At 43.3% G+C, this 22,715-nt stretch overlaps 1 protein-coding gene across 3 annotated transcripts in view; it reads right to left on the reverse strand.

Annotated features, from left to right (window-relative positions):
- Positions 1-1,590: 1,590 nt before the first annotated feature.
- ZKSCAN8 (zinc finger with KRAB and SCAN domains 8) overlaps positions 1,591-22,715 on the reverse strand; it is a 60,847-nt gene continuing 39,722 nt past the window's right edge. The window contains exons 1-5 of one of the 3 annotated variants that reach the window (XM_057304969.1): positions 21,219-21,425; positions 10,959-11,097; positions 8,477-8,568; positions 8,052-8,175; positions 1,591-7,447 (exon numbers count right to left, since the gene is read on the reverse strand). In XM_057304969.1, coding sequence (XP_057160952.1) covers positions 6,486-7,447; positions 8,052-8,175; positions 8,477-8,568; positions 10,959-11,097; positions 21,219-21,380 — 1,479 coding nt within the window. In that variant the 5' untranslated portion in view covers positions 21,381-21,425 and the 3' untranslated portion in view covers positions 1,591-6,485. Of the gene's footprint in view, positions 7,448-8,051; positions 8,176-8,476; positions 8,569-10,958; positions 11,098-11,716; positions 13,115-21,218; positions 21,426-22,715 lie in introns of those variants that run through there. The other 2 variants (XM_057304968.1, XM_057304970.1) reach the window with 2 other exon arrangements.

Genomic DNA, 22,715 nt, shown 5'->3' on the forward strand with positions numbered 1-22,715 from the left:
TTTACAGCATGGGTTGGAAAATGATTTCGAACGTCACTTCCAATCCTATCATTCTATAGACTATGAATAATTAAACACAACAGAGAAACGCAGTTATTTCTTTGGTGTGCTACACGCTGAAACCGACTAACTCAAGTTGATCCTTTTCAAACCTGTTTAGGTGCCACAGAGCTACAAAAGATGAATGTTCTTAAAAAGACCTTTTAAACTATAGGAAATCACATTTTCTCCTCCATATTTGCCTTCCTAAGTAAGATTAACAGTCTGTTAAAAACTATATAAGTGGGCATGTGTTTTACTTGGCAAACTCTAACACAATGGCCTGTGGCTTCCTTGGAATAGTTAATACTGTCTAGAGGGGCTGCCAAAGGGACTGTTGAAGGTTATGTGTTGTCCCCAAAGCTATATCATTTGTAAGTTAGAGGTCCCCTACCAAAGTTTTATCTTTGATTCTATGTAATGAGCCAAGATGGGGAAAGCTGGCACTGGACTTGTAGTTCTAGAACACCTACCTGATAGAACAATGGGAGGCAGATCTGACGCTGAAAGCAACCTTAGGTCATCATCAACCATTTTATGATTTACCATCACCCCAACATGTATATTCCTGTGAACTCCCATCATTTAAGGCTTTTTCTTTTCTAATCTTACACACCATAAAATATATACACAGGGTTCTTTTAAAGCTTGCCATAGTTAATTTTTCTAATTGTAGTGCTGGTATTCATCTCTCTTCTTTCTCCTATATACCTTAAATATGTAGGGTTTCTCATAGCACTATTAAACATACAGAGCCAGATCATTTCTTTTGTTGTGGGGGCTGTTTGGGCATGCAGGACGTTTACAGCATCCCTAGCCTCTATCTGCTAGATGCCAGTAGTATCCCAGCTGTCCAGTGATGGTACAACCAGAAATATCTCCAGACGTTGCTAGTTTTCTCCAGTTGAGAACCACTGGATATAACCTCAGATATAAAAGCCTCAGATGTAAAAGCCTATTCTCAAGCACTTTGCAATAACTTTAACACAGTAATCTCTAGTTCCTTATTCCTATTTAACCTCAGATATAAAAGCCTATACTCAAGCACTTTTGCAATCACGTTAACACTGTAATCTCTAGTTTCTTATTCCTATTTTCTTCCTTATATTGAATAAATAAGTTTGGCCAAACAAATGGACAGCTTCATATTTCAGTTTTTTCATATATTCTCCTAAAGTTGGGATTATTTAAAAAAAAAATTTTATTTATTGGAGAGAGTGCCTGAGAGCAAGTGGGGGGAGGGGCAGGAGGAGAGTGAAAGGGAGAAGCAGACTCCCTGCTAAGCACAGAGCCCAATGCTGCAATGGATGCTGCAATGGACGCAGGGTTCGATCCCATGGACGCTGAGATCATGACCTGGGCCAAAGTCAGATGCTTAATCAACTGAGTCCCCTAGGTGCCCCCGAAGTTGGACTTTTTAGTCTTAGTCTGAGGAACAGGCAGTTACAGATGTACTACAGAAACAGATCTGTGTACAAAGTGGTAAGAGACATATAACCTTGAAAACAGCTTAAAAATTTCTATAGATAACTTCATAAATAATCCACACAATGATTCGACAAGCGTTTATTAAACACCTACTGTGTGCTCAGCACTGTACTAGGCACTAGGGGGTGCAAAGATACAAATGTAAAAGTCATTATTCCTGCCCTCAAGGAGCTTACAATTTAATTTTGGAAATAAATACAAATGTGAACTACAATACAGAGTGCCAGAAAATAATTATAAAGCAACATATTAGTAAGTGCATGGACCATAGTACAAACTCAAAGGATAAGTGCTGAGGCAGCACAGAACAAGGGAGGTCTCAGTGTGAAGTGAAGTCAGGGAGAGCTCACTCAGAAGATACAAAGAAGCTAGGCCTGAAGGGAGTGATGAACAAGAGCTGGGGCCAAAAAGTGACCTAAACAAAAGACACTGCTTGAGAAAGGCACAGAGGCAAGGGCTTTGTAAGACAACAGTGTGAACACGATGAGTCAAGATGAATAGCCAGAGATGAGGCAGAGGCAGATTGAGCATCAAGGGCAAAATAACGGGAGAACTTGGAACACCAGTGCTCTGATAAGAATTATCTGCTAAGTGTTCTGGACTAAAAATGGATTCTGATGAGGATCCCCTCAGAAGCATTACAGGAGGGCAATCTTGAAAGCAAGGAAACTAGAAAGAAATTACAATTACCTGGGTGTCAGAGGATACGGATCGGTAGGCTACAAGGGGATGGCAGAAATGTAAAAGATCCAGCCTCATGGAGAAAACTAAGAACTGGAATGTACAGTGGAGAGCAGAAAAAGACAAAGACAACTCTAAGATGGGGATGAGAAATATGAAGGACAGGGCACCTGGCTGGCTCAGTCAGTAGAGCACAGGGCTCGATCTTGGGGTCGGGAGTTTGAACCCCACGGTGGGCGTGGAGCCCACTTAAAAAAAAAAAAAAAAGAAGTATGAAGGCCAGTGAGTCTATTCAGGGTAGAGAAGCTAAGCAATAACACCTATTTAAAAGGAAAATGGGAGCTGGGGGACAAGCATGATGAGGTGTGTTTTCAAATACCAAGTTGTGTAGGTATCTGACCCATAGGGTGGGAAATATTAAGTTACTGAAATACAGAAGGTAAATGTAAAGAATCAAAAGACATAAATAGAAGTGAACACAGAAAAAATACTGGATAAAATCAAGATGTGAGGGTTATTTTCCATGGAGAGGAGGAAAAAGACCAATAAAGAAAAGCTAGAAACTGGGAGGAAAGTGACCAAAAAGGATCCCACAAACCAAAGAAGAGAATTCCTGAGTTGCAGGGTAAACTCAACAGTGTGAAATATAGATCAAAAGGACAAAAACGTAAAAAAGGCATTGATATTTATCCAGAGGACACTTCAGTGGAATACTGAGTACAAAAGCCAGTAAGAAGTTTCAAGAGTATAGTAATGAGAAAATGGGGTTGAGCGACGGATGGTACATTTGAAAAACTATGAATGATAGAAGGCAAACAGAATGGCAGTTGGAAATGGGCAGTGAAGTTGAAGGTTTTCCACATTTTATGCTGTAGGTAAATTTTACTGTCATCCCAACAGACCATATGCCTGGCCTGGCATGGCACACACAGATATTTCATTTCCCTCCACAATTCTAGTTCCCTGGGGCAGTTTAGAGAGAAATGTACTCGAATCTGTACATTATTGCTTTATCCTCCGAGTTACTCTTTTAAACATGTTTTACTTGTACCATTTAGCTTTCTAGTACTACAAAAGCATCAAAAGTATCAACCAAAATAATATTTTCAACCAATTTTCCAATATTTGCAATGGAACTGTACTATACTATACTGTACATTCTCTTCCCCAGTAGCTCTTATAGCCAGGGATACAGAATTCTCCGATGGCTGGCCAGGGTCAGGGTGTTCATTAGAGACAAGGTTAGCACAGTGGTCAGCAGCCCAGGCTCAAGAATCTGACCCTGTAAGGCAGAGTCCCTGCTCTGTCACTTCCCAGCTCCATAACCTTGGTCAACTCACTCACCCCTCTAAGCCTATTTCCCCATCTATAAAATGCAGGATATACTATTTATAACCGTGAGAATTGCTTAGCATAGGGCTTGGCACACAGTAAGTGCTTAATAAATGTCAGCTATTACTATTTAGAGTCTCAGGACCAAGAGTAAAGCTAACTGCTCTGTATGGGAATCATCTACCACATTCTAGTGCTGCCACCTTGCTCAATGGTGGAGATCTTTGACACCTAAGACACGTCTTCTAGGACTAAGGTGGATGGCAGCAGAGTCACTGAAGAACCACTATACCATGCTGGGCCCTAAAATGAGATCGTGATGGGAGAAGAGAGTATTGCTGAACAGTTCATTTCAGATTAAGGGCATAAAAATAGAATCTGCAGGATAAAAAGGAACTTAGCACACATCACTCAGTCAGGAGCTCAAGATAAGGTCATAAAGATGGATCAACAACACTCTAGTGCAGAGAGTGAGACGTGGAGACCAAGAACGGACTTCTACGTGTGCCCCCCAAAGAAACAAAAGCCTTTTCTACTTTCTTACACTATGTGGCTATTTCTATATGTGGGCTGAGCCAACCGTGATATTCTTGCAAGTCACGGTCTTTCTTCATTCATCCCAGCACCACACTCATCTTTCTGGGTATATTTTCTTTTCTCTGAATTTCTGCCAGATGCTTAGTAATTATAGATTTAAGTAACGTGGCTACACATTACTGTGAGTAGAGAGATGTTAGCTGGTATACTTACAGTCATTTCAATATGTTGCTCTGAGAGCTTTCACCGGAAGAGAAGACAAGTGCTCCTCGGAACTACGTGGGAGGACTGCGTGTATGGGTGCACACATTTTCCCTCTGACGATGTACCCATCCTGTATAGTATCTGCACACAGGCAGCACTGGCCTCAGGCAGAACTGGTATCTTACAGAGGGTAAGGCACAACTGAGGCAGAGAGCAAGGATCTAGAAACAACCAGATTTGTTTCTGGTTTCTTGAACTTTCAAGTACAAGGGAATGAGGAATGGAATTCCCTTCAAGTGCAAGGGAATCTATAGGCCAAAAGAAACAAAATTGAGAGTAAAAAAACAAAGGATAATGGAAAGCACTGTTTTGAAAAAGTTAACCAAGGAAACCAGGATGACAAACGATAGGTGGGTATCAACGACTCAATGAAACAACGGTAAGAACCTCAATGTTGTTAGTGATCAGGGTGGGCCAGAGTGGGGCAGAGAAGGGATTTTACAGAGAAGGATTTTATGATCCAAAAGGCAGACCTTTATGATGAAAGATTTTATGACCTTTTGAAAAACATCAGTACGTGTCAATAAGTGTTGTTCCTCTTTAGAACAGTCAGTGTGAGGTCGTGTAACTTCTCTTGGCGTATACCCTATTCTTCCGAATAGGGTCAACGGAATCAATTCCAATTTTGAAAGCTGATTTTGGAAAAAAGGCAAAAGTAACTCCATTCCAAATGTGATGAACAAGTGGGTAATGGTCAAAAACGAGATGGTATTCAAGGGTACAAGTCTTCCAAATATTTGGAGGAGCGGTAGCACGACCAGAATAACCAGAAGTGCCGAATTTAAAGGACAATGTTTGGATGCGTAGATGCTGGTGTGTTACTTAAACCAGCCTCATCACTTTATACAGTAACCCTTGGTTTGCTGAAAGCCTCCAAGAAAGATAGGACCCGGCAACGATGAGTTCATACTGTGTCTCGCGGGGTTACAGATGGAGTACACCACAATTCAGAAGGATGCGGAGCTGTGAGGTGAAGTATCTGACAGATCACCACTGTGGACACAGAAAGCTAATGGCAAGAAACAGATGGAGAATGAAGGGTGAGGTACTAAGGCCATCTAACGAGGTGGGACCAGGGAAATGACAAGAGTGACAGACCATCTGGTCGGAGGTTTGTGCAGACTGGTAGGAACCTGAGAGGGCAGGACTGTAACAGGCCGGGAGGGTTGAGTGTACATTCTCTGTAAGGGTTTTTAGGTCTTCTTCAAGCACCTCTGTCACCCTTTCTCTCACGCAATGTTGTAACTGGGATAGTGTTACCACCGTTGTGTGTCACAATGTACAGTGGGAAAGTGAAAAGGAGCCAGAAGTCACCAAAAGGTACAACCACCCCAGCTCAAGAGCAGCCAGGCTGAGTCTCCACTCACCTCTTTCTCTGCTTCATTCCCACAACCATCACTTCCTTTGCTGACACAGGTACTGGGGCTGGGGGTGGTGAAGGATACGTATGGATGCTCAATGACTCAGTGGAGTCAGTGAAGGTGATATATGAAGAAAAATGCTGGAGTGCTGTTAAAAATATAGCATTCTGAGTTTGCATGGGAATATGGTTTTCCACTGACTATCAGGAACATTAGAATAAAACAAAACGCACACTTAAGCATAAATACATTAAGTGTCTGTAAAAATTTCCCTAGAACTAGGTTCTTAGAAAGCTAAATACAAAGTAAGTCTCACACAGAGGCTGCTTCGAACTCTAAAGTAGCTTCTCAGATCAGATTTGGAGCACAAGTGCACCCTCAGGGGAATAAATGGGGGCAGGGGATCACAGGAGATGGGAAGAAGCAGAGGAACTAGGAGGAGTAGCCTCTCTCAAACCTACAGCTACTCACCCAAAACACAAAATTAAGTGCCTCCATGACAAGCGACTTGCTCTAATGCTATTTTGTTTCTAAAGGATACATTAGGCCATCGGGAGCTCCATTCCACCAGACACATCCCCAGACAGTCAAGCTAACCCACCTGCATCAAGGCACTGGCCCAAACTACTGAAGAGCTATTCTAACTCTGCCACCACTACCGATTCTGACCCTAGTGAGGTTGCAACGACGACAAACTTTCTTTTTACTACACTGAAAGACCTCTCACCAGCATCTGGTTTCTCTAATGTTGAATAATGCCCAAACTATGATTGTGGTTTTTTCCTAAACTCCTATGGATTCAGATTTTTCTCCACTGTGGATTCTCTGATGCCGAATGAGACTTGACCTCTGAATAAAGGCTTTCCCACACTCATTACATTGATAGGGCTTCTCCCCTGTGTGAATTCTCAGATGTTGTATGAGGCCAGTGTTCCCATTGAAAGCTTTCCCACATTCTTTACATTTATAGGGTCTTTCTCCAGTGTGGATTCTCTGATGTTCAATAAGGCCTGACTTCTGACTGAAGGCCCTCCCACACTCATTGCATTTGTAGGGTTTCTCCCCAGTGTGGCTTCTCTGATGGCCAATAAGATGTGAGCTCCGCCTGAAGGTTTTCCCACACTCATCACACTCATAGGGCTTCTCCCCAGTGTGGATTCTCTGATGTCCAATGAGGTGAGAGCTATGACTGAAAGCTTTCCCACACTCATTACATTCATAGGGTCTCTCCCCACTGTGGATTCTCTGGTGCAGAATAAGGCCCGCACTCTGACTGAAAGCCTTCCCACACTGATTGCACTGATACGGCTTCTCCCCAGTATGGATTCTCTGGTGCAGGATCAGGCCTGTGTTTTGACTGAAGGCTTTACCACACTCCTTACAGTGATAGCGTTTTACTTTGTTGTGGATATCCTGATGGGAAAGAAGGGCTGACCTGTAACTGAAGGCTTTACCACACACGTTACATTGATAGGGTTTCTCCCCAGTGTGGATTCTCCAGTGGCGAACAAGGCCTGAGCTCTGAGCAAAGCTCTTCCCACATTCATCACATTTATGTCGTCTCTCCTGGGTGGGATTTCCCCGCTGCCTCTCTAATCTGCCCAGAAGATCTCGGGTTTCTCCATGCTCAAGACCCCCGATAACATCCCCGTTGCATTTGGCAGCTGTCTCTCCATGTGGTTGGATTCCAGTAGATATTACCTGTTTCGAGGATAATTCCCTGTTCTCATTCCTGGTCTCACCACCTGAAATTAAAATGTGAGAAACATCAAGCCAATGTCACTTTCTATTCTCTATGTTAAAAAGGAACTGAACATAAGGGAAATATACATGGAAAGCTAGCAGTAAACACAAAGCTTCCATCTGTCTCCAAATGTTGTCATACTATAAAGGGAGATGAAAGCAGGGTCAAGCAGAAGTACACAGGCCAAATGGGGAAGAAGTGCCATAACAGAGAGGGATGCTGGTAGGGCACTGAAGTAGGGAAGGGATCACCTGATGAGACGCAGGGGAGTGAGAAGGAATATGAACTGCTGAAGGACCTAATGGGACAAAAACGGAAAAAAAGCCGCAGTCACTGAAAGGGCGGAGCACAACAGGTCTAACAGGGTGACATCTAGGTAGAGATTCCATGGGACTGGGAGCAGAAGAAATGACTCCAACTGCATACAGAACAGTACCCAAGGTAAGTCCTGGATTGGAGAACTGAAGTCCATTTTATAGCACTGTTTCTCTCTGTTAGTTCCTGAGTTTAAACTCAACAGTGTCTTTCAGAAAGCCCACAGCTACCATCACATAACAAATAAACAAACCACCTTAACTGATAACAATAACCAGAGTTCTCCTTACCCAGGGAGAACATGTTTCTGTAATTCTCTGGCTTATTATCTCTACTGGGATCCTTCTGTGATGGATCAAGAAGCCACTCCTCTCGAATCAGGGATACAGCCATGTCTTCGATCTTCTCCAAAGTCTGAAACAAAACAAAATCCCCATGTGGGACCGGGACTGTTCCATAGCTCAAACCCAGAGTGTCAGAGATCCGCCAGGGTTGGAGAGGATCGAGAGATGGGAACATACTGTGTAAAGGGATCTAAAGAAGTTGGGAAGAGGGAAATGCATGAGATTTATTGGGGGAAAATCAAGAATCATGCAAAAAGAATTTGGGGCAAATTCTTGGTCAGTACTGCTACAAAGAGTCCAGGCATAAGGCAGATGCCACCCACGCTGCCACGCAGAGCTAGGGGGCTTCAGTGAGAAGCAGTACAACTCACCTGGAACCCTGCTGTGAGCAGTGCTGCTGCCATCTCCTGGTCTCCAGGACTTCCTTTCTGTGAAGGGGTAGGACTCTGAGAAGTAGAGATGGCTGAGAGAGGAGAAAGGAGCTGTGTGAGACCAGCCCTGTCCCACAGCTGCAGCAGCCAGCACTAACCCAATCCAAAGATGCTTGTATTTCCGAATATATGCATGTCAGAGAATTTGCACATAAAATGCTGAGGGACCCCCGGCTGGCTCAGTCGGTGGAGCACGCAGCTCTTGATCTCAGGGCCGTGAGCTCAAACCCTACGTTGGGTACAGAGGTTGCTTCGATAAACTTTAAAAAAATCTTTAAAGAATAAAAAATACAAAATAAAATGCTAATATCTTGGACTCTAGGTCTACACCTATGGCTGCCCACAAGACATCTGCACTTCGATGTCCCACTCAGGCTGAAGTTACATGTGCAAGTACTGGTTTCCCAACAGGAACTGCTTTATAATTTCTTCTCTCCCACCAAAGCTACATTCTAACCAAAGCTACATTCTACCTCTGCGCTTCTGTACGGTGTTTCCTTTGGTCCTGAGCTCTTGGCAAATGGAATATGAGAACAAATTTATCTCTATTAACTCTATTACCTTTCTGAAATGTCTCCCATGACTGCTGCTATCTGCTCCCTACAGACATCAGACATTGAAATACCAAAATTAACAGACTACTGTGTCTTGGACAACACACTTCAGTACCTTAGACAAGAATCATATTACTAACTGAAACTGTTTCTATGGTTCTTTAGAAATATTAAAAATCCATTTATATGGAACAAACTCCTATAAACCACATAAATGAAAAAAACAAGAAATGCAGAACAAGTATGAGATGAGACTAGAACATCTTGAAGGCAAGAAGGTAAAAAGTTCTCAAAAACTGATGGGGAAATGTCAAAAGGACGGAGGAGCCAGACTGAAGGGAGCCTCCTCTGACCAAATCTGAGACAATTTAAGCATCAAAATAAAGATGGTAACAAAATAAGGATAGATACAGATATTTTATTTCTGGAATAAAATAAGACCTACGAGTCCATACTAACAAATTAATAAAATAAAATAAGATGGGGAGGAGGGAACACTCTCTGTTATAACAAATAAATGTAGAGGGCATGGCACAGTTAGAAAATCATCATTTTGTAAGTCTTAGTAATCACTGAGTCAGTCAAGAAGCATCAACGAATATTAAAACTAGTGTTTTAGCAACAAAAGCTTGATGAGGACCAGAATTTAAACACACTCAAGAGTATCTCTCCACAAATTACTTATTAATTTTAAGGGGGGAAATAGTAACCTTACAGTGATTAACCTAGCAAGAATAATTTTTTTTTTTTTTTTTTTTTTTAGAATTTATTTATTTATTTGACAGAGAGAGAGACAGCCAGCCAGAAAGGGAACACAAGCAGGGGGAGTGAGCGAGGAAGAAGCAGGCTCCCAGCAGAGGAGCCCAATGTGGGGTTCAATCCCAGGAGGCAGACGCTTAACGAATGAGCCACCCAGGCGCCCCTAACCTAGCAAGAATAACCTTAACTAAGTCATCAAAGATACCAACACCAGTAACAGCACAAATTCCTGTGGTACGGCAGAGAAGGAGGCAACAGCACTTCTGGGGTGTTCCTGCCACACATGCACAACTGCAGTTTACACATAAGGAAACATCACACAAACCCAAATTGCAGCCATTCTATAAAATAACCAACCCGTACTCATCAAAAATGTCAAGGTGATGAAAGGCAAAGAAAGGCTGAGGAACTATTCCAAATTACAGGAGTCTGAAGACACATGACAACTGACTGCAAAGGGTAATCTTAGACTGGACTCTGAAAGAATTACTGGGACAACTGGCAAAACAGAAATACCAAGTGTGGACCAGATTAGTACTGTATCAGCATTACATTTCCTAATTGTGATGCATTTATTGTGGCTATCCAAGGAAATGTTCTTGCGTGAGGAATTACATACTGAAATAGTTACAAAGAAAGTGGCGTGATGATGCCAGCAAACCCTCATCAACGCCTATGTTGTGCCAACACTGGGATGACAGAAATGTATGAAGATACAAAAATCCCTGAATTCTTGGGGTGCCTGGGTGGCTCAGTCGTTAAGCGTCTGCCTTCAGCTCAGGTCATGATCCCAGGGTCCTGGGATTGAGCCCCTCATCGGGCTCCCTCTCCCACTCCCCCCACTTGTGTTCCCTCTCTCGCTGTCTCTCTGTCAAATACATAAATAAAAAATCTTAAAAAAAAAAAAAAATCCCTGAATTCTTTAATTTGCTCATGAATTTACCAATGGGACTGATAGTCTGTATTAGAAGCTGAGATAAACATTCAAAGCCAGATCTTAGGACTGAACCGTAAACAAAATTCTACTTCCTGGTTCTCCGGGAACTCAACGGGCACTTTCTTTCTTTTCTACTCCTTCCTCCTCCTCCTCCATGGAACCCGGCCCTCACCTCTCTCCTGCGGCCCTCGCGGCAGTGGAGACTTGGGCTGGGCTGCCACAGGTCGGAGCGCACTATTTGGAAGCTCTGGCGCAGACTCTGAATGCACCACCTCCTCCCAGAGCCCGTGTCCATGTGCACGGGCTGGGACCTGAAAACAAAGGGACAGCTGCATTACAAGAGATTCTTTCATGAAAGGAAGTGAACAATATTAAGAGGACCAAGGGCACATCTATAGGGATATGTGCTTGTTAAAAGGAAGAAGAAGAATTTCACCTACTTCCTAAGGGCAGTGAGAACACGAACATGTTCATTAGCACAGAAAGTCATCATTTCTGCTGCTGCCCCTCCTGCCATTTTGCACTCACAAGGCAAGGGAAGAATGAAAACAGAAACTTAAAGCAGTGCTATTCGGTAGAAAAAACTTTTGGTAACACTGAGGAAACCTGAGGTCTGGTCTCAGATCTACGTTTAGTTATGAGTGCCCAGAGTAATTCAAGTAACTTAAGCTCTCTATGTATCAGCTGCCCATCTGGGAAACAGGAATAATAAAAGTTGTGAGGATGTTATGAGGATAAAAAATGTACACAGAGCCTTCACAAAAATCAAAAGAACTCTACAAATACAAGCCACACTTCACTAGAGCTATGTTCATTCCTCCTACAACAGAAACGGACGCCCAGCATTTATTCTCCTGCTACGGAGCTAACGTCCCCCTCAGCCCGCTTCCAGACCTCCCAGTCACAGCACGCACACCTCCTTCTACTTACTGGCCGTCCTAATATGTCAATCTGCCTTTCCAAATCCTCCAATAGGGTCACCACCTCCTCTCCGTTCTCTAGCTGATGTTCCTTCACCAGAGTCTGGAGCTCCTCAGGCAGGATGGTCAAGAACTGCTCTAGCACTAGCAACTCCAAGATCTGCTCCTTGGTGTTCAAATCCGGCCTCAGCCACTGATGGCAGAGTGCGCGGAGCTGGATCAGAGCTTCTCGGGGTCCTAATGTCTCCTGGTAGCATAACTTCCTGAAGCGCAGGCGGAACAGCTCTTGGCCGGGAGGGTTATTTTCATGCAGACTAGATTCCTGGTCCCAGCCATGATCTTCCTCTACCTTGACGATTACAAGGTCCTCCTCAGGAGCTTGGTCAGGTGGGGATGGCGCTAACGACTTTCTTGATTCTGCTGCCATTTAGGGCTGGAAAAGCTCAGGAGGCTCGTTTCTACTACTCTTCTTAAGAGAAGAACTTTCCAAGGAGCTCTTCAGTAAGGGCAATTCTTGGGATAGAGAAACTGTCAAACAATATTAAAGCAAGTCAAAGGTCACAGTAAGTTACTAAGACATCTTAACAAGCTCCTTACCACAGCATGTACCTCATGGGCCAGTCATTTAAGTGATCCTCTCCACCATCCCAGAAGTAATTCCTTACCTCCTTAGCTTTCTGCCACGCCAAACACCCATCTGGGGAAATTCCTTTCCTTCTGCTTCCTCTCCACGGGGATGTGGAATACAGCAAACAAAGTCAGGAAACCATGCAGACTGGGTCTAACTGAAGTTCTGCATTAAACTTTAGCTGGCGCTCAGTGATGCTGATTTAACTGTTTCAGCATCTGCTACACCAGCTATACTGTTTCTACGCACTTCAGCTCTCAACCTATCCCTCACACTCAACAGGAGACTAATTTCTATATAATCTAGCTCAAGGTATTGTCCAGAACTTTCCTAATACCACAGGCTCTTCTCCACCTAAGACATTATCCTACTGTGCTCTCCATCCTCCCTCCTCTCTCAAGGCTAACCACTTCTACTGTGGACCTTATCTCCCTCTACAACTCTCTTTGGAGCACTGGTCCTGCCTCTCCAAGGAACCTAAATGCCCTAACCACACCTGCAACCCAAAAGTCTAGTCCCACACACTAATGGCCTTCCACAGTCTTTTATAAATAAAATCATACCGTAGGTAGTCTTTTGAGTATGGCATCTTTCACTTAGCATAATACATGTGAGGTCATCAATTCTGTTGCATGTATTAGTTTATTCCTTATGTGGATGTATGGTTTTTTAAATTATGTTAGTCACCATAGAGTACATCATTAGTTTCTGATGTAGTGTTCCATGATTCATTGTTTCCGTGTAACACCCAGTGCTCCATGCAATACGTGCCCTCCGTGATACCCATCACCGTGCTAGCCCATCCCCCTGCCCCCCTCACCTCTAAAACCCTTAGGTTGTTCCCCTGGAGTCCATAGTCTCTCATGGTTGTCTCCCCCTATGATTTCCCCCCTTCATTTTTCCCTTCCTTCTCCCAATGTCCTCCCTGCTATTCCTTATGTTCCACGAATAAGTGACACCATGTGATAATTGTCTTTCTCTGCTTGACTTATGTCACTTAGCATTATCTCCTCCAGTTCCATGCATGTTGATGCAAATGTTGGGTACTCGTCCTTTCTGAGGGCTGAGTGATATTTATATGGATGTAAGTTTATCCATTCTCAGTTGAGATATATCTCAAGTCGTTTTCAGTTTTTGAGGGGTACAAGCAAAGCCACTATGAACATATGCATACGAGTTTTTGTGTGAACATGTTTTCGTTTTACCTGGATAAATATCTAAAAGTAAAATTGCTGGGCCATATGGTAGCTATATGTATAACTTTATAAGAAACTACAAAACTGTTTTCTAAAGTGGCTGTAACACTTTGTATTCCACTAGCAATATGTGAGAATTGCTGTTGCTCCATTTCCTGACAAGCATTTGATATTATTTTTAATTTTAGATATCTGAGTGTGTAATGCCATCTCACTATGGGTTTTTTTTTTAATTATTTATTTGTTTTCATTTAAAAATGAAACCACTCTCTGGTATCTCACTATGGTTTTAATTTGCATTTTCCTTCTGGCCAATAATGTTGAGCATCCTTTCACATGCTTATTTGCCATCTGCAGATCTTCTTTGGTGAAGTATCTGCTCAAAACTTTTGCCTGTTTTCAAAATTAAGCTCTACTTTGAGTTTTGAGGATTCCTTACACCTTCTGGAGACAAGGCCTTTATAAGACATATGATTTGCAAATATTTTCTCCTCCTCATACTTTTTTTTTTTTAAAGATTTTATTTATTTATTTGACAGAGATAGAGACAGCCAGAGAAAGAGGGAACACAAGCAGGGAGAGGAAGAAGCAGGTTCACAGCGGAAGAGCCTGATGTGGGGCTCGATCCCAGAACGCCAGGATCACAGCCTGAGCCGAAGGCAGACGCTTAACCGCTGTGCCACCCAGGCGCCCCTCCTCTTCCTACTTTTAACAGTGCCTTTCAAAGAACAGAAATTCGTAACTTTTTTGAAGTTGAATTTGTCAATTTTTCTCTTTTAGGGATTGTGCTTTTGGTGTCATATCTAAGAAACCTTTGCTTAATCCATGGTCACCCCAAATTTTGAGTTAATTTTTGCATAGAGTTTGGGACAGGGGTTCATTTTTTTGCACACAGATACCAAATTGTTCCAGCACCATTTGCAGAAAAGATTACTCTTTTTTTTTTTTAAGATTTTATTTATTTATTTGACAGAGACAGAGAGAGAGGGAACACAAGCAAGGGGAGTGGGAGAGGAAGAAGCAGGCTTCCCGCTGAGCAGGGAGCCAAGGCAGGGCTTGAACCCAGGACCTCATGACCTGAGCCAAAGGCAGACGCTTAACGGCTGAGCCACCAAGGCACCCCAGAAAAGATTACTCTTTACCCCTTGAATTATCTTTGCCCATCTCTGTCAAAAATCAATTGACCACATATGTGTCAGTCTATTTCTGGAATCTCTATTCTGTTCCATTGACCTGTACCTTTATCCTTTCACCAAAACAACACTGTCTTGATTATTGTGGCTTTCAAAATCTTGAAATCAAGTACTAAGAGTCCTGCAACTTTACTATATATTTTCAAAATTTTGACTATTTTTAATTTTTATTATTATTTTTTAAAGATTTTATTTATTTATCTGACAGAGAGAGACAGCCAGCGAGAGAGGGAACACAAGCAGGGGGAGTGGGAGAGGAAGAAGCAGGCTCCCAGCGGAAGAGCCTGATGTGGGGCTTGATCCCAGAACTCCGGGATCACGCCCTGAGCCGAAGGCAGACGCTTAACGACTGAGTCACCCAGGCGTCCCTTGATTTTTTTTTTTTAAATTTTTAATTAAAAACAATTTTTTAAGATTATTTATTTATTTGACAGAGAGAGAGAGCACAAGCGGGGGGAGCAGCAGGCAGAGGGAGAGTGAGAAGCAGGCTCGGCACTGAGCAGGGAGCCTGATGCAGGGCTCGATCCCAGGACCCTGGGATGATAACTGGAGCCGAAGGCAGACACTTAACCAACTAAACCACCCAGGTGCCTCTGTTTTGACTTTTCTAATTCCACTGACTTTTGATACAGATTCCTACAAAAAGAAACCCTGGAACAGGATTTCTGCTGAATCTACAGCTCGTTGACATTTTTAATTTCCATTCTATAAACACAGTCTGTCTCTCCATTTATTTAAGTCTTCTCTGATTGCTTTCATTAGTGCCCAAACTACCTATTCTTAAAGGACAAAATAACATGTTTTCTCCTTTAAAATCCTTTCTTGGGGTGCCTAGCTGGCTCACTCAGAAGAGCACATGACACTTGAAGTCAAGGTCCTGAGTTCAAGCACCACATTGGGCATAGAGCTTACTTAAAAAAAAAATTAAGTAGGGGCGCCTGGGTGGCACAGCAGTTAAGCGTCTGCCTTCGGCTCAGGGCGTGATCCGGCATTGTGGGATCGAGCCCCACATCGGGCTCCTCCGCTATGAGCCTGCTTCTTCCTCTCCCACTCCCCCTGCTTGTGTCCCCTCTCTCGCTGGCTGTCTCTATCTCTGTCAAATAAATGAATAAAATCTTAAAAAAAAAAAAAATTAAGTAAAATCCTTTCTTGATGACTCCAATTGGAAGTGACTGTTCTCTTACTCTATACCTCTGTTGCATAAATGTTTATCACTTTATTTGTGATATTAAGTGATTTTTATTTTAGAAATATAATGCTATTACAAAATTAGAAAATGTATTCTCTCATTCACCATATTCACAGAACAAAAGATTTATAACTTTTTAAAGTTTATTACTTTAATGTTACTTTTCCTGTAGTTATGTATTATTAGTTGCAAAGAAGTTCTGACTTCCTAACTTAATTGTACGTTCCCCATGAGTATAGATCTGTATATTTTATGGTTGAACTGTGTCCTCCCAAAAGATAGGTTGAGGTCCTAACCTCTGATACCTTTGAATGTGACCTTATTCAGAAGTAGGGTCCTTGCAGATGTAATCAAGTTAAGACGAGGTTACACTGGAGTAGAGTAGGCCTTTCTAGAGTATGACTGGTGTACTTTTAAGAAGAGAAGAGACACAGGGGCGCCTGGGTGGCACAGCGGTTAAGCGTCTGCCTTCGGCTCAGGGCGTGATCCCGGCGTTGTGGGATCGAGCCCCACATCAGGCTCCTCTGCTATGAGCCTGCTTCTTCCTCTCCCACTCCCCCTGCTTGTGTTCCCTCTCTCGCTGGCTGTCTCTATCTCTGTCAAATAAATAAATAAAATCTTTAAAAAAAAAAAAAAGGAGAAGAGACACAGAGACTAAGACATACAAAGAGAGGGCCATGTGAAGACAGACACAGAAGAGAGCTATGTGACTATAGAGGCATTGATCAGGAGTTATGCAGCTGCAAGCCAAGGAAGGTCAGTAACAACCAGAAGCTAGCAGAGCTAGCCCTGTCAACACCTTGACTTTGGACTTTTGGCCTCCATAACTATGAGAAAATTGATTTCTGCTGTGTTAAGCCACCCAGCTTGTGATATTTTGTTATAGTATGTTACCCTATGAAATTAATACTCTGCTAGAGAGACTGTTTTAATATGTAACACAACTCATCACTTTAAAATCTTTCAGGGGGATCCCAACTCTTCAGCACGATATGCAACGCCCTTTGTGGTATGTAAACCTGCCTACCTTTATCTGCTATAAGCTCATCTTCATATAGCTCTTCTTAAACGTGGCTTTCTTAAACCTCCATTCTGCTACAGAGCTCTTTACTCTAGCTCAGTGGTTCTCAACCGGGGACAATTTTGCTCCTTTCTCCCAGGGATATTTGGCAATGTGTGAAAACATTTTTGGTTGTTAGAACTGAAGGGAAGGGATGCTACTAGTACCTAGTGGGTAGAAGCCAGAGATGCTATTGAACATCTTACAATGCATAACATAGATCTGCCCAACAAAGGATGATCTGGCTCCTTGTCAATGCCAAGGTTGATAAATCCTGGTCTAGTTGAGACCATTCAACTCTACCTTAAGTCTGGCTTACCTTTTTCATGAGGTCTTCTTTATCACCCCCACTCTGTACTCCAATGCCCCAAGCAGATTAAGGTGCTCATTCCTACCAAGTCATTTTTTTTTTTTTTAAGATTTTATTTATTTGTCAGAGAGAGAGAGTGTGCACAAACAGGGGGAGTGGCAGGCAGAGGGAGAAGTAGGTAGGCTCCCTGCTGAGCAAGGAGCGTGATGTAGGACTTGATCCCAGGACCCTGAGATTATGAACTGAGCCAAAGGCAGACACCAAAACCAACTGAGCCACCAAGGCATCCCTACCAAGATATTTTTTTCATGGTCCAAATACAGGATAAAGAAAGAGGAGAGACAGGCCCTTAGAAGGAAAATCAGATCACGTATAGAAACTTCCTGACGTGAGTCTTCAAAGCAGTGCCTCTTTCAGGAGTGCCTTTTTCCTGGAGGTGGGGGGGGTGGGTGGGATAGGGTTTCTGCAATCAAATGAAAACACAGAATTTCTCCCTAGAAAAAAGTCCATAGGCACAAAAGTTTACAATCAATTTCAGTGGAGTTCACAGACCTGACACCCATCCAAGAACTCCAGGAGCATTACAAACCCTTACTTAGAGGGGTGTCTGGCTGGCTCAGTGGGAAGAGCATGAGACTTCTGATCTCGGGATTGTTAGTTTGAGCCCCATGTTGGGTGTAGAGATTATTAAAAAAATAAATAGAAACTTAAACAACAAAAACAAACCCTTACTTAGAGTGTGGAGAGAAAAGGAAGAAAATTTGAAAATTATATTTAAAATTAGACCAGGCTGGGAGGTGCCTGGGGGGCTCAGTTGGTTTAGTGTCTGCCCTTGGCTCGGGTCATGATCCCACAGTCCTGGGATCAACCCCCACAATGGGCTCCCTGCTCTGCGGGGAGCCTGCTTCTCCCTCTTCTTCTGCCTGCTGCTCCCCCTGCTTGTGTTCTCTCCCTCTGTCAAATAAATAAAAAAATAAAATAAAATAAAATTACACAAGGCTGGGAACAATAGTTTCAGGAGTTAACTACAGATAAGAAGAACAAAGGAATAAGAGGGTTAAATACAGTGTTTAACATCAAAGACTTTTAATTCATGGATGAAGATTTTACAGAGAAATGGTGAAATTCCTGGACTAGTGAGAGTTGAGGGAAGAGTGAATCTGGGCAAAAGATTGAGATTTTGTGGAGAGTTGGAGACAAGGAGTAATCAATTTTGTTTTGAACAGCCAGGATTAATATACATGGTTTTAATTTGTTAATTAATTTTTCAAAGTCAATTAAAATTTAATAAAATTTTTAAAGTGTTTAAAGTAGCTACTTATGGTTTAAAAACTTAAAAGGTCATTACCATGGGACATTAACTCTAAGCTCTAATTGTTTAGAATGTGATACTGCATAGTCATAGTTTCACCATGCTGTCTTACGAATTTCCTTAAAGCCAAGGTTCATCTTTATTGAACAACTGGCCATCTTCCATCTTATAATCAATCCTTATCAACACTAGCTACAAAATACTTTAATGTTAAGTGTGCACCATTCAAGAACTTTACATTGTTTAAGATATTAAATAATTAACATCATATTAAATGATACTAAATAAAGCTTCGACAGCGAAACCAATAGAAGTCATCTAATTACCAGGTTTGTTCATAATTTATACCAAATCAGCCAACAAGTCTTGTCCATTCCCACCCTGTTTATTCTTTTTAGTAGCTAATTTTCCACTTTTTAGTCCCTTCCCTCTCCAATCAAGTTTTTGACAATTACAACCTATAACTAATCATGTACAAAGATATGGACTACAAGATTAGTCTATTATTTACCTTCCCCTCAGTTTCACGTATATACATCTGCATTAAATTGGTTAAGTACTTTATGGGTAAGGACTGCCTCTTACGCCCTCTTTTAAGAATACCTGGTCAAGGGGCACCTGCATGGCCCAGTTGGTTGGGCATCTGCCTTCGGCTTAGGTCATGATCCCAAGCTGCTGGGATCGAGCCCCGCATAGGGCTCCCTGCCCAGCAGGAAGCTGCTTCTCCTTCACCCTCTGCCCCTACCCGCCCCCCTCCTGCTTGCTCTCACTCTCTCTCAAATAAATAAATAAAATCTTAAAAAAAAAAAACAAACAAAAAAACCAACCTGATCAAGGGGCACCTGGGTGGCTCAGTAAGTTAAGTGTGGGACTCTTGGTTTTGGCTCAGGTCTTGATCTCAGGGTGGTGAGATCGAGCCTGGGGAGGGCTTAGCACTCAGACTGGAGTCTGCTTGAGATTCTCTCTCTGCCCCTCCTCCCTGAGCAATCGTGTGCGCGCTCTCTCTCTCTCTGAAGTAAATAAATAGGGGCGCCTGGGTGGCCCAGTCAGTTAAGCATCTGCCTTCAGCTCAGGTCATGATCCCAAGATCCTGGGATGGAGCCCCACATACATGGGGCTCCCTTCTGCTTTCCTCTCTCCCTCTGCCCCTCCCCCCCACTTGTATGCACTTGCACACACACTCTCTCAAATAAATAAATAAAATCTTTACAAATCAATAAATCTCTTTAAAAAAGATTTTTATTTCATTATTATTTTTTAAACATTATTTTGTCAGCATTTTGGGGGGCAAGATTTAGTTATGTCAGAGAGAGAGAGAAAGGAGGGAGTGAGGGCAGAGGGAGAGAATCTTAAGCAGACTCCCTGCTGAGCTCGATCATGGGGCTCCACCTCAGGTCCCTGAGATCATGACCTGAGCCCAAATCAAGAGTCCGAGGCTTGGGACACCTGGGAGTCTCAGTCCGTTAAGCGTCTGCCTTCAGCTCAGGTCATGACCCCAGGGTTCTGGGATCCAGTACCCATTGCGCTCCCTGCTCAAATAAATAAATAAAATCTTAAAAAAAAAAAAAAAAAAAAGGAGTCCGAGGTTTAATCCACTGAGCCATCCAGGGGCCCCACAACTCAGATTTTAAAGCATTATTTTTTTAAGAGGTGAGAAGGAATGTCTTTTTCCTTCAGACTAATTAAGTCTACTTTGGGATGTTTGGGAACCGAAAATAAAACAAAACAATAAAGATATTTTTAGGCTTTAAAGATCAAGAAAAAATAAGTGAAGCAAAAACTATCCTTTAGAGTTATCTCAAACTGCCAAAGCTGGTTTTAATATCGACCACATTTCACATTCAACCACAGCACGAATTCAAAATGCTTATGCATTTGTTAAAACAATGATTTCTGCATAAATATAGTTAACTGAACTAACCAAACAACAAAAGTCTGGATTGTTTTCGGAGGTGGTAGTGGCAGTCTTTCTGTTGCCTGACAGAATGACTCGTGAGTGACCTGCGTTTTGGAAGTGGGGCTCCTCCAGAAGAGTTCCCGGGGCATGTACTTTAGTGACCCTTAATAAACGGGGTAAGTGTTTCGAGTAAGGCTGGATTCCATATTACCCCAAAGTTGTGAAAAATGGGTGTTTTATACAATTATCCAGTCAACACACCACCATTTTCTGAATACACTACAAAGAGCAGAGTAACAGCAAAAATAAGTTTCCAAGGATAATTATGGCTCTCAAAAGCAAAATATTGCCGCTAAAAAGAAAAGAAAAGAGAAGAAAATCTTATTGTGAAGGAAATGCAAAATTGCTAAGTAAAACCAATTCAGATGGTGGAAACGGCTGGATAAAAGATACCGTGGGGGCAGCTTCCCATTTTTGGACAGATCAACATCACAGAAAGAGGAGCGGGGTGAAGAAAGCGAACCCCCAGAAGAGGGTCCCTGGCACAGAGTCTGGGGCCGCGGCCTAGGCCTGCGCCCACTGGGGGACCAGCCCCCGACTCCCCTGAAGCCCGGGGCGCCCCCCGCGTCCGGGCCCCTCTCCAGACCCTCAGGCCCGTTCCCAGCGGCGGCCTAGTCTGGCCACAAAGCGCTCCCCTCCTCCGCCCAGAGCCCGAACCGTTACTCACCGCGAGCTGCAGGCGCGGCCGGGGTGGGGAAGGCGGGCTGCAGAGGACGGACGGACCCGGAGGAAGGGCGGGGAGAAAACCGCGAGAAAGCTGCAGCGGGACCAGAGCCCGGCAGTCCCTAACTTCCAGACCCGCTGAGGCACAACATCGACCAAGGCGCATCTTGTCTCGAGGCACTTCCGGAAGCTCTCTAGGAACCCTGGAGGTCTGGAAGCTCTATGGTCGGCCGGCGGAGGCTCCTGCTCGCCAGCGCCTGCGCGCCACTCGGCCCGGGGACGGGAGTGGGGAGGCGGGTGCAGGCTCGCGTCCTACAAGCGCTTGGAGACCCCGGCACCTTGCCGTGGTCCAGGCGTCTTTCACAGACTACCAGTTGCTTGAGGAATTCCTGCCAGCCACAGTTGATAGTCTTTGGAATCCCCTTTGGCACCCGGTAATAGAACATCTTACACTGTCGTGTTCAAAAAATCACGGTGATTGAGTATAAATTCCCAACGAATCTTTCCATGTGTTCAGCCCTTTCCTATCTTACTGAATTGCAATCTCTTACAACACCTGCTTTGCCCCTGAGCTTTTTAAATGCTCAATTTGGGAGGGACGCTTCACTAGTAGACCCTAGTTTTAACACCACAAAGTGAGGGAAAGGGATCTATGTTCACATCTGCACTCATTCTTCCTTGACTGAAGGAAAGCCAATCAGTAGGTTACAGAGGACTAAGGGCCAAAGAGCCGGTGTTTCACACGCTCGGATGAACCCCCAGGCTTGTTACCTTTTCTGCAAAAACGGGCAGAGTATGCCTGCTCGCCAGCCGCTCTCCAAATCCTTGACTCGCAAGGTACAATCTGTTCGGCTGTAAAAATTAAGATTTACTGATTTCCACAGAGACATAAATCTTAATTTACATGTCATCTGCTTGCATGATGTTTCTATCATATTTGGTTGTTCAAAACTAGTGCCTGCAGGCCTGAGCTCCACTGGTTTTCCCGCTCTTCCTGTTTGGGGATCTCCTGGAGGTCACTCGGGATGATCACAGAAGGCTGACATTAGTCACCTACTGCAGTGTTCGTGCACACTTTATACAGCCGTTATGTTAAAGTTTTAACTTCTCGGACTAAATAGGATTTAGGGGGTGCGGGTTGAGGTAAATGTCTTATTTGTGTTGTTTCGTCCCCCTTCCCTGTTCTCACTACTTTAGCACCTTTCCTAACTACCCACTATTCTGAGCTCTCAGGTGCCCCTCCAATCTTCACCTTAATCTCCCCTCTTTATCTGTTCCTGCTGATAGCGGATGTGGAGAACAAGGGAAAAGAAAAAATTAAACTTCCTTACAACTTACAGCCCATTGACAAGTACTTGAGGCAGGCAGAGTGACCTTTCTCTAGGAGCTCAGCTGCCACAATGTTAATACTTTGCTAGAAGCAAAAGGCAACCTTAGCTTGACTTTAGCCTGACCTCCAGGATCCTATAAAAAATTGCTTTGGAAACTTCCTTTCTCTCTA

This window comes from Ursus arctos, unplaced genomic scaffold (assembly GCF_023065955.2).
Source record: "Ursus arctos isolate Adak ecotype North America unplaced genomic scaffold, UrsArc2.0 scaffold_31, whole genome shotgun sequence".
Lineage (NCBI taxonomy): Eukaryota > Metazoa > Chordata > Mammalia > Carnivora > Ursidae > Ursus > Ursus arctos.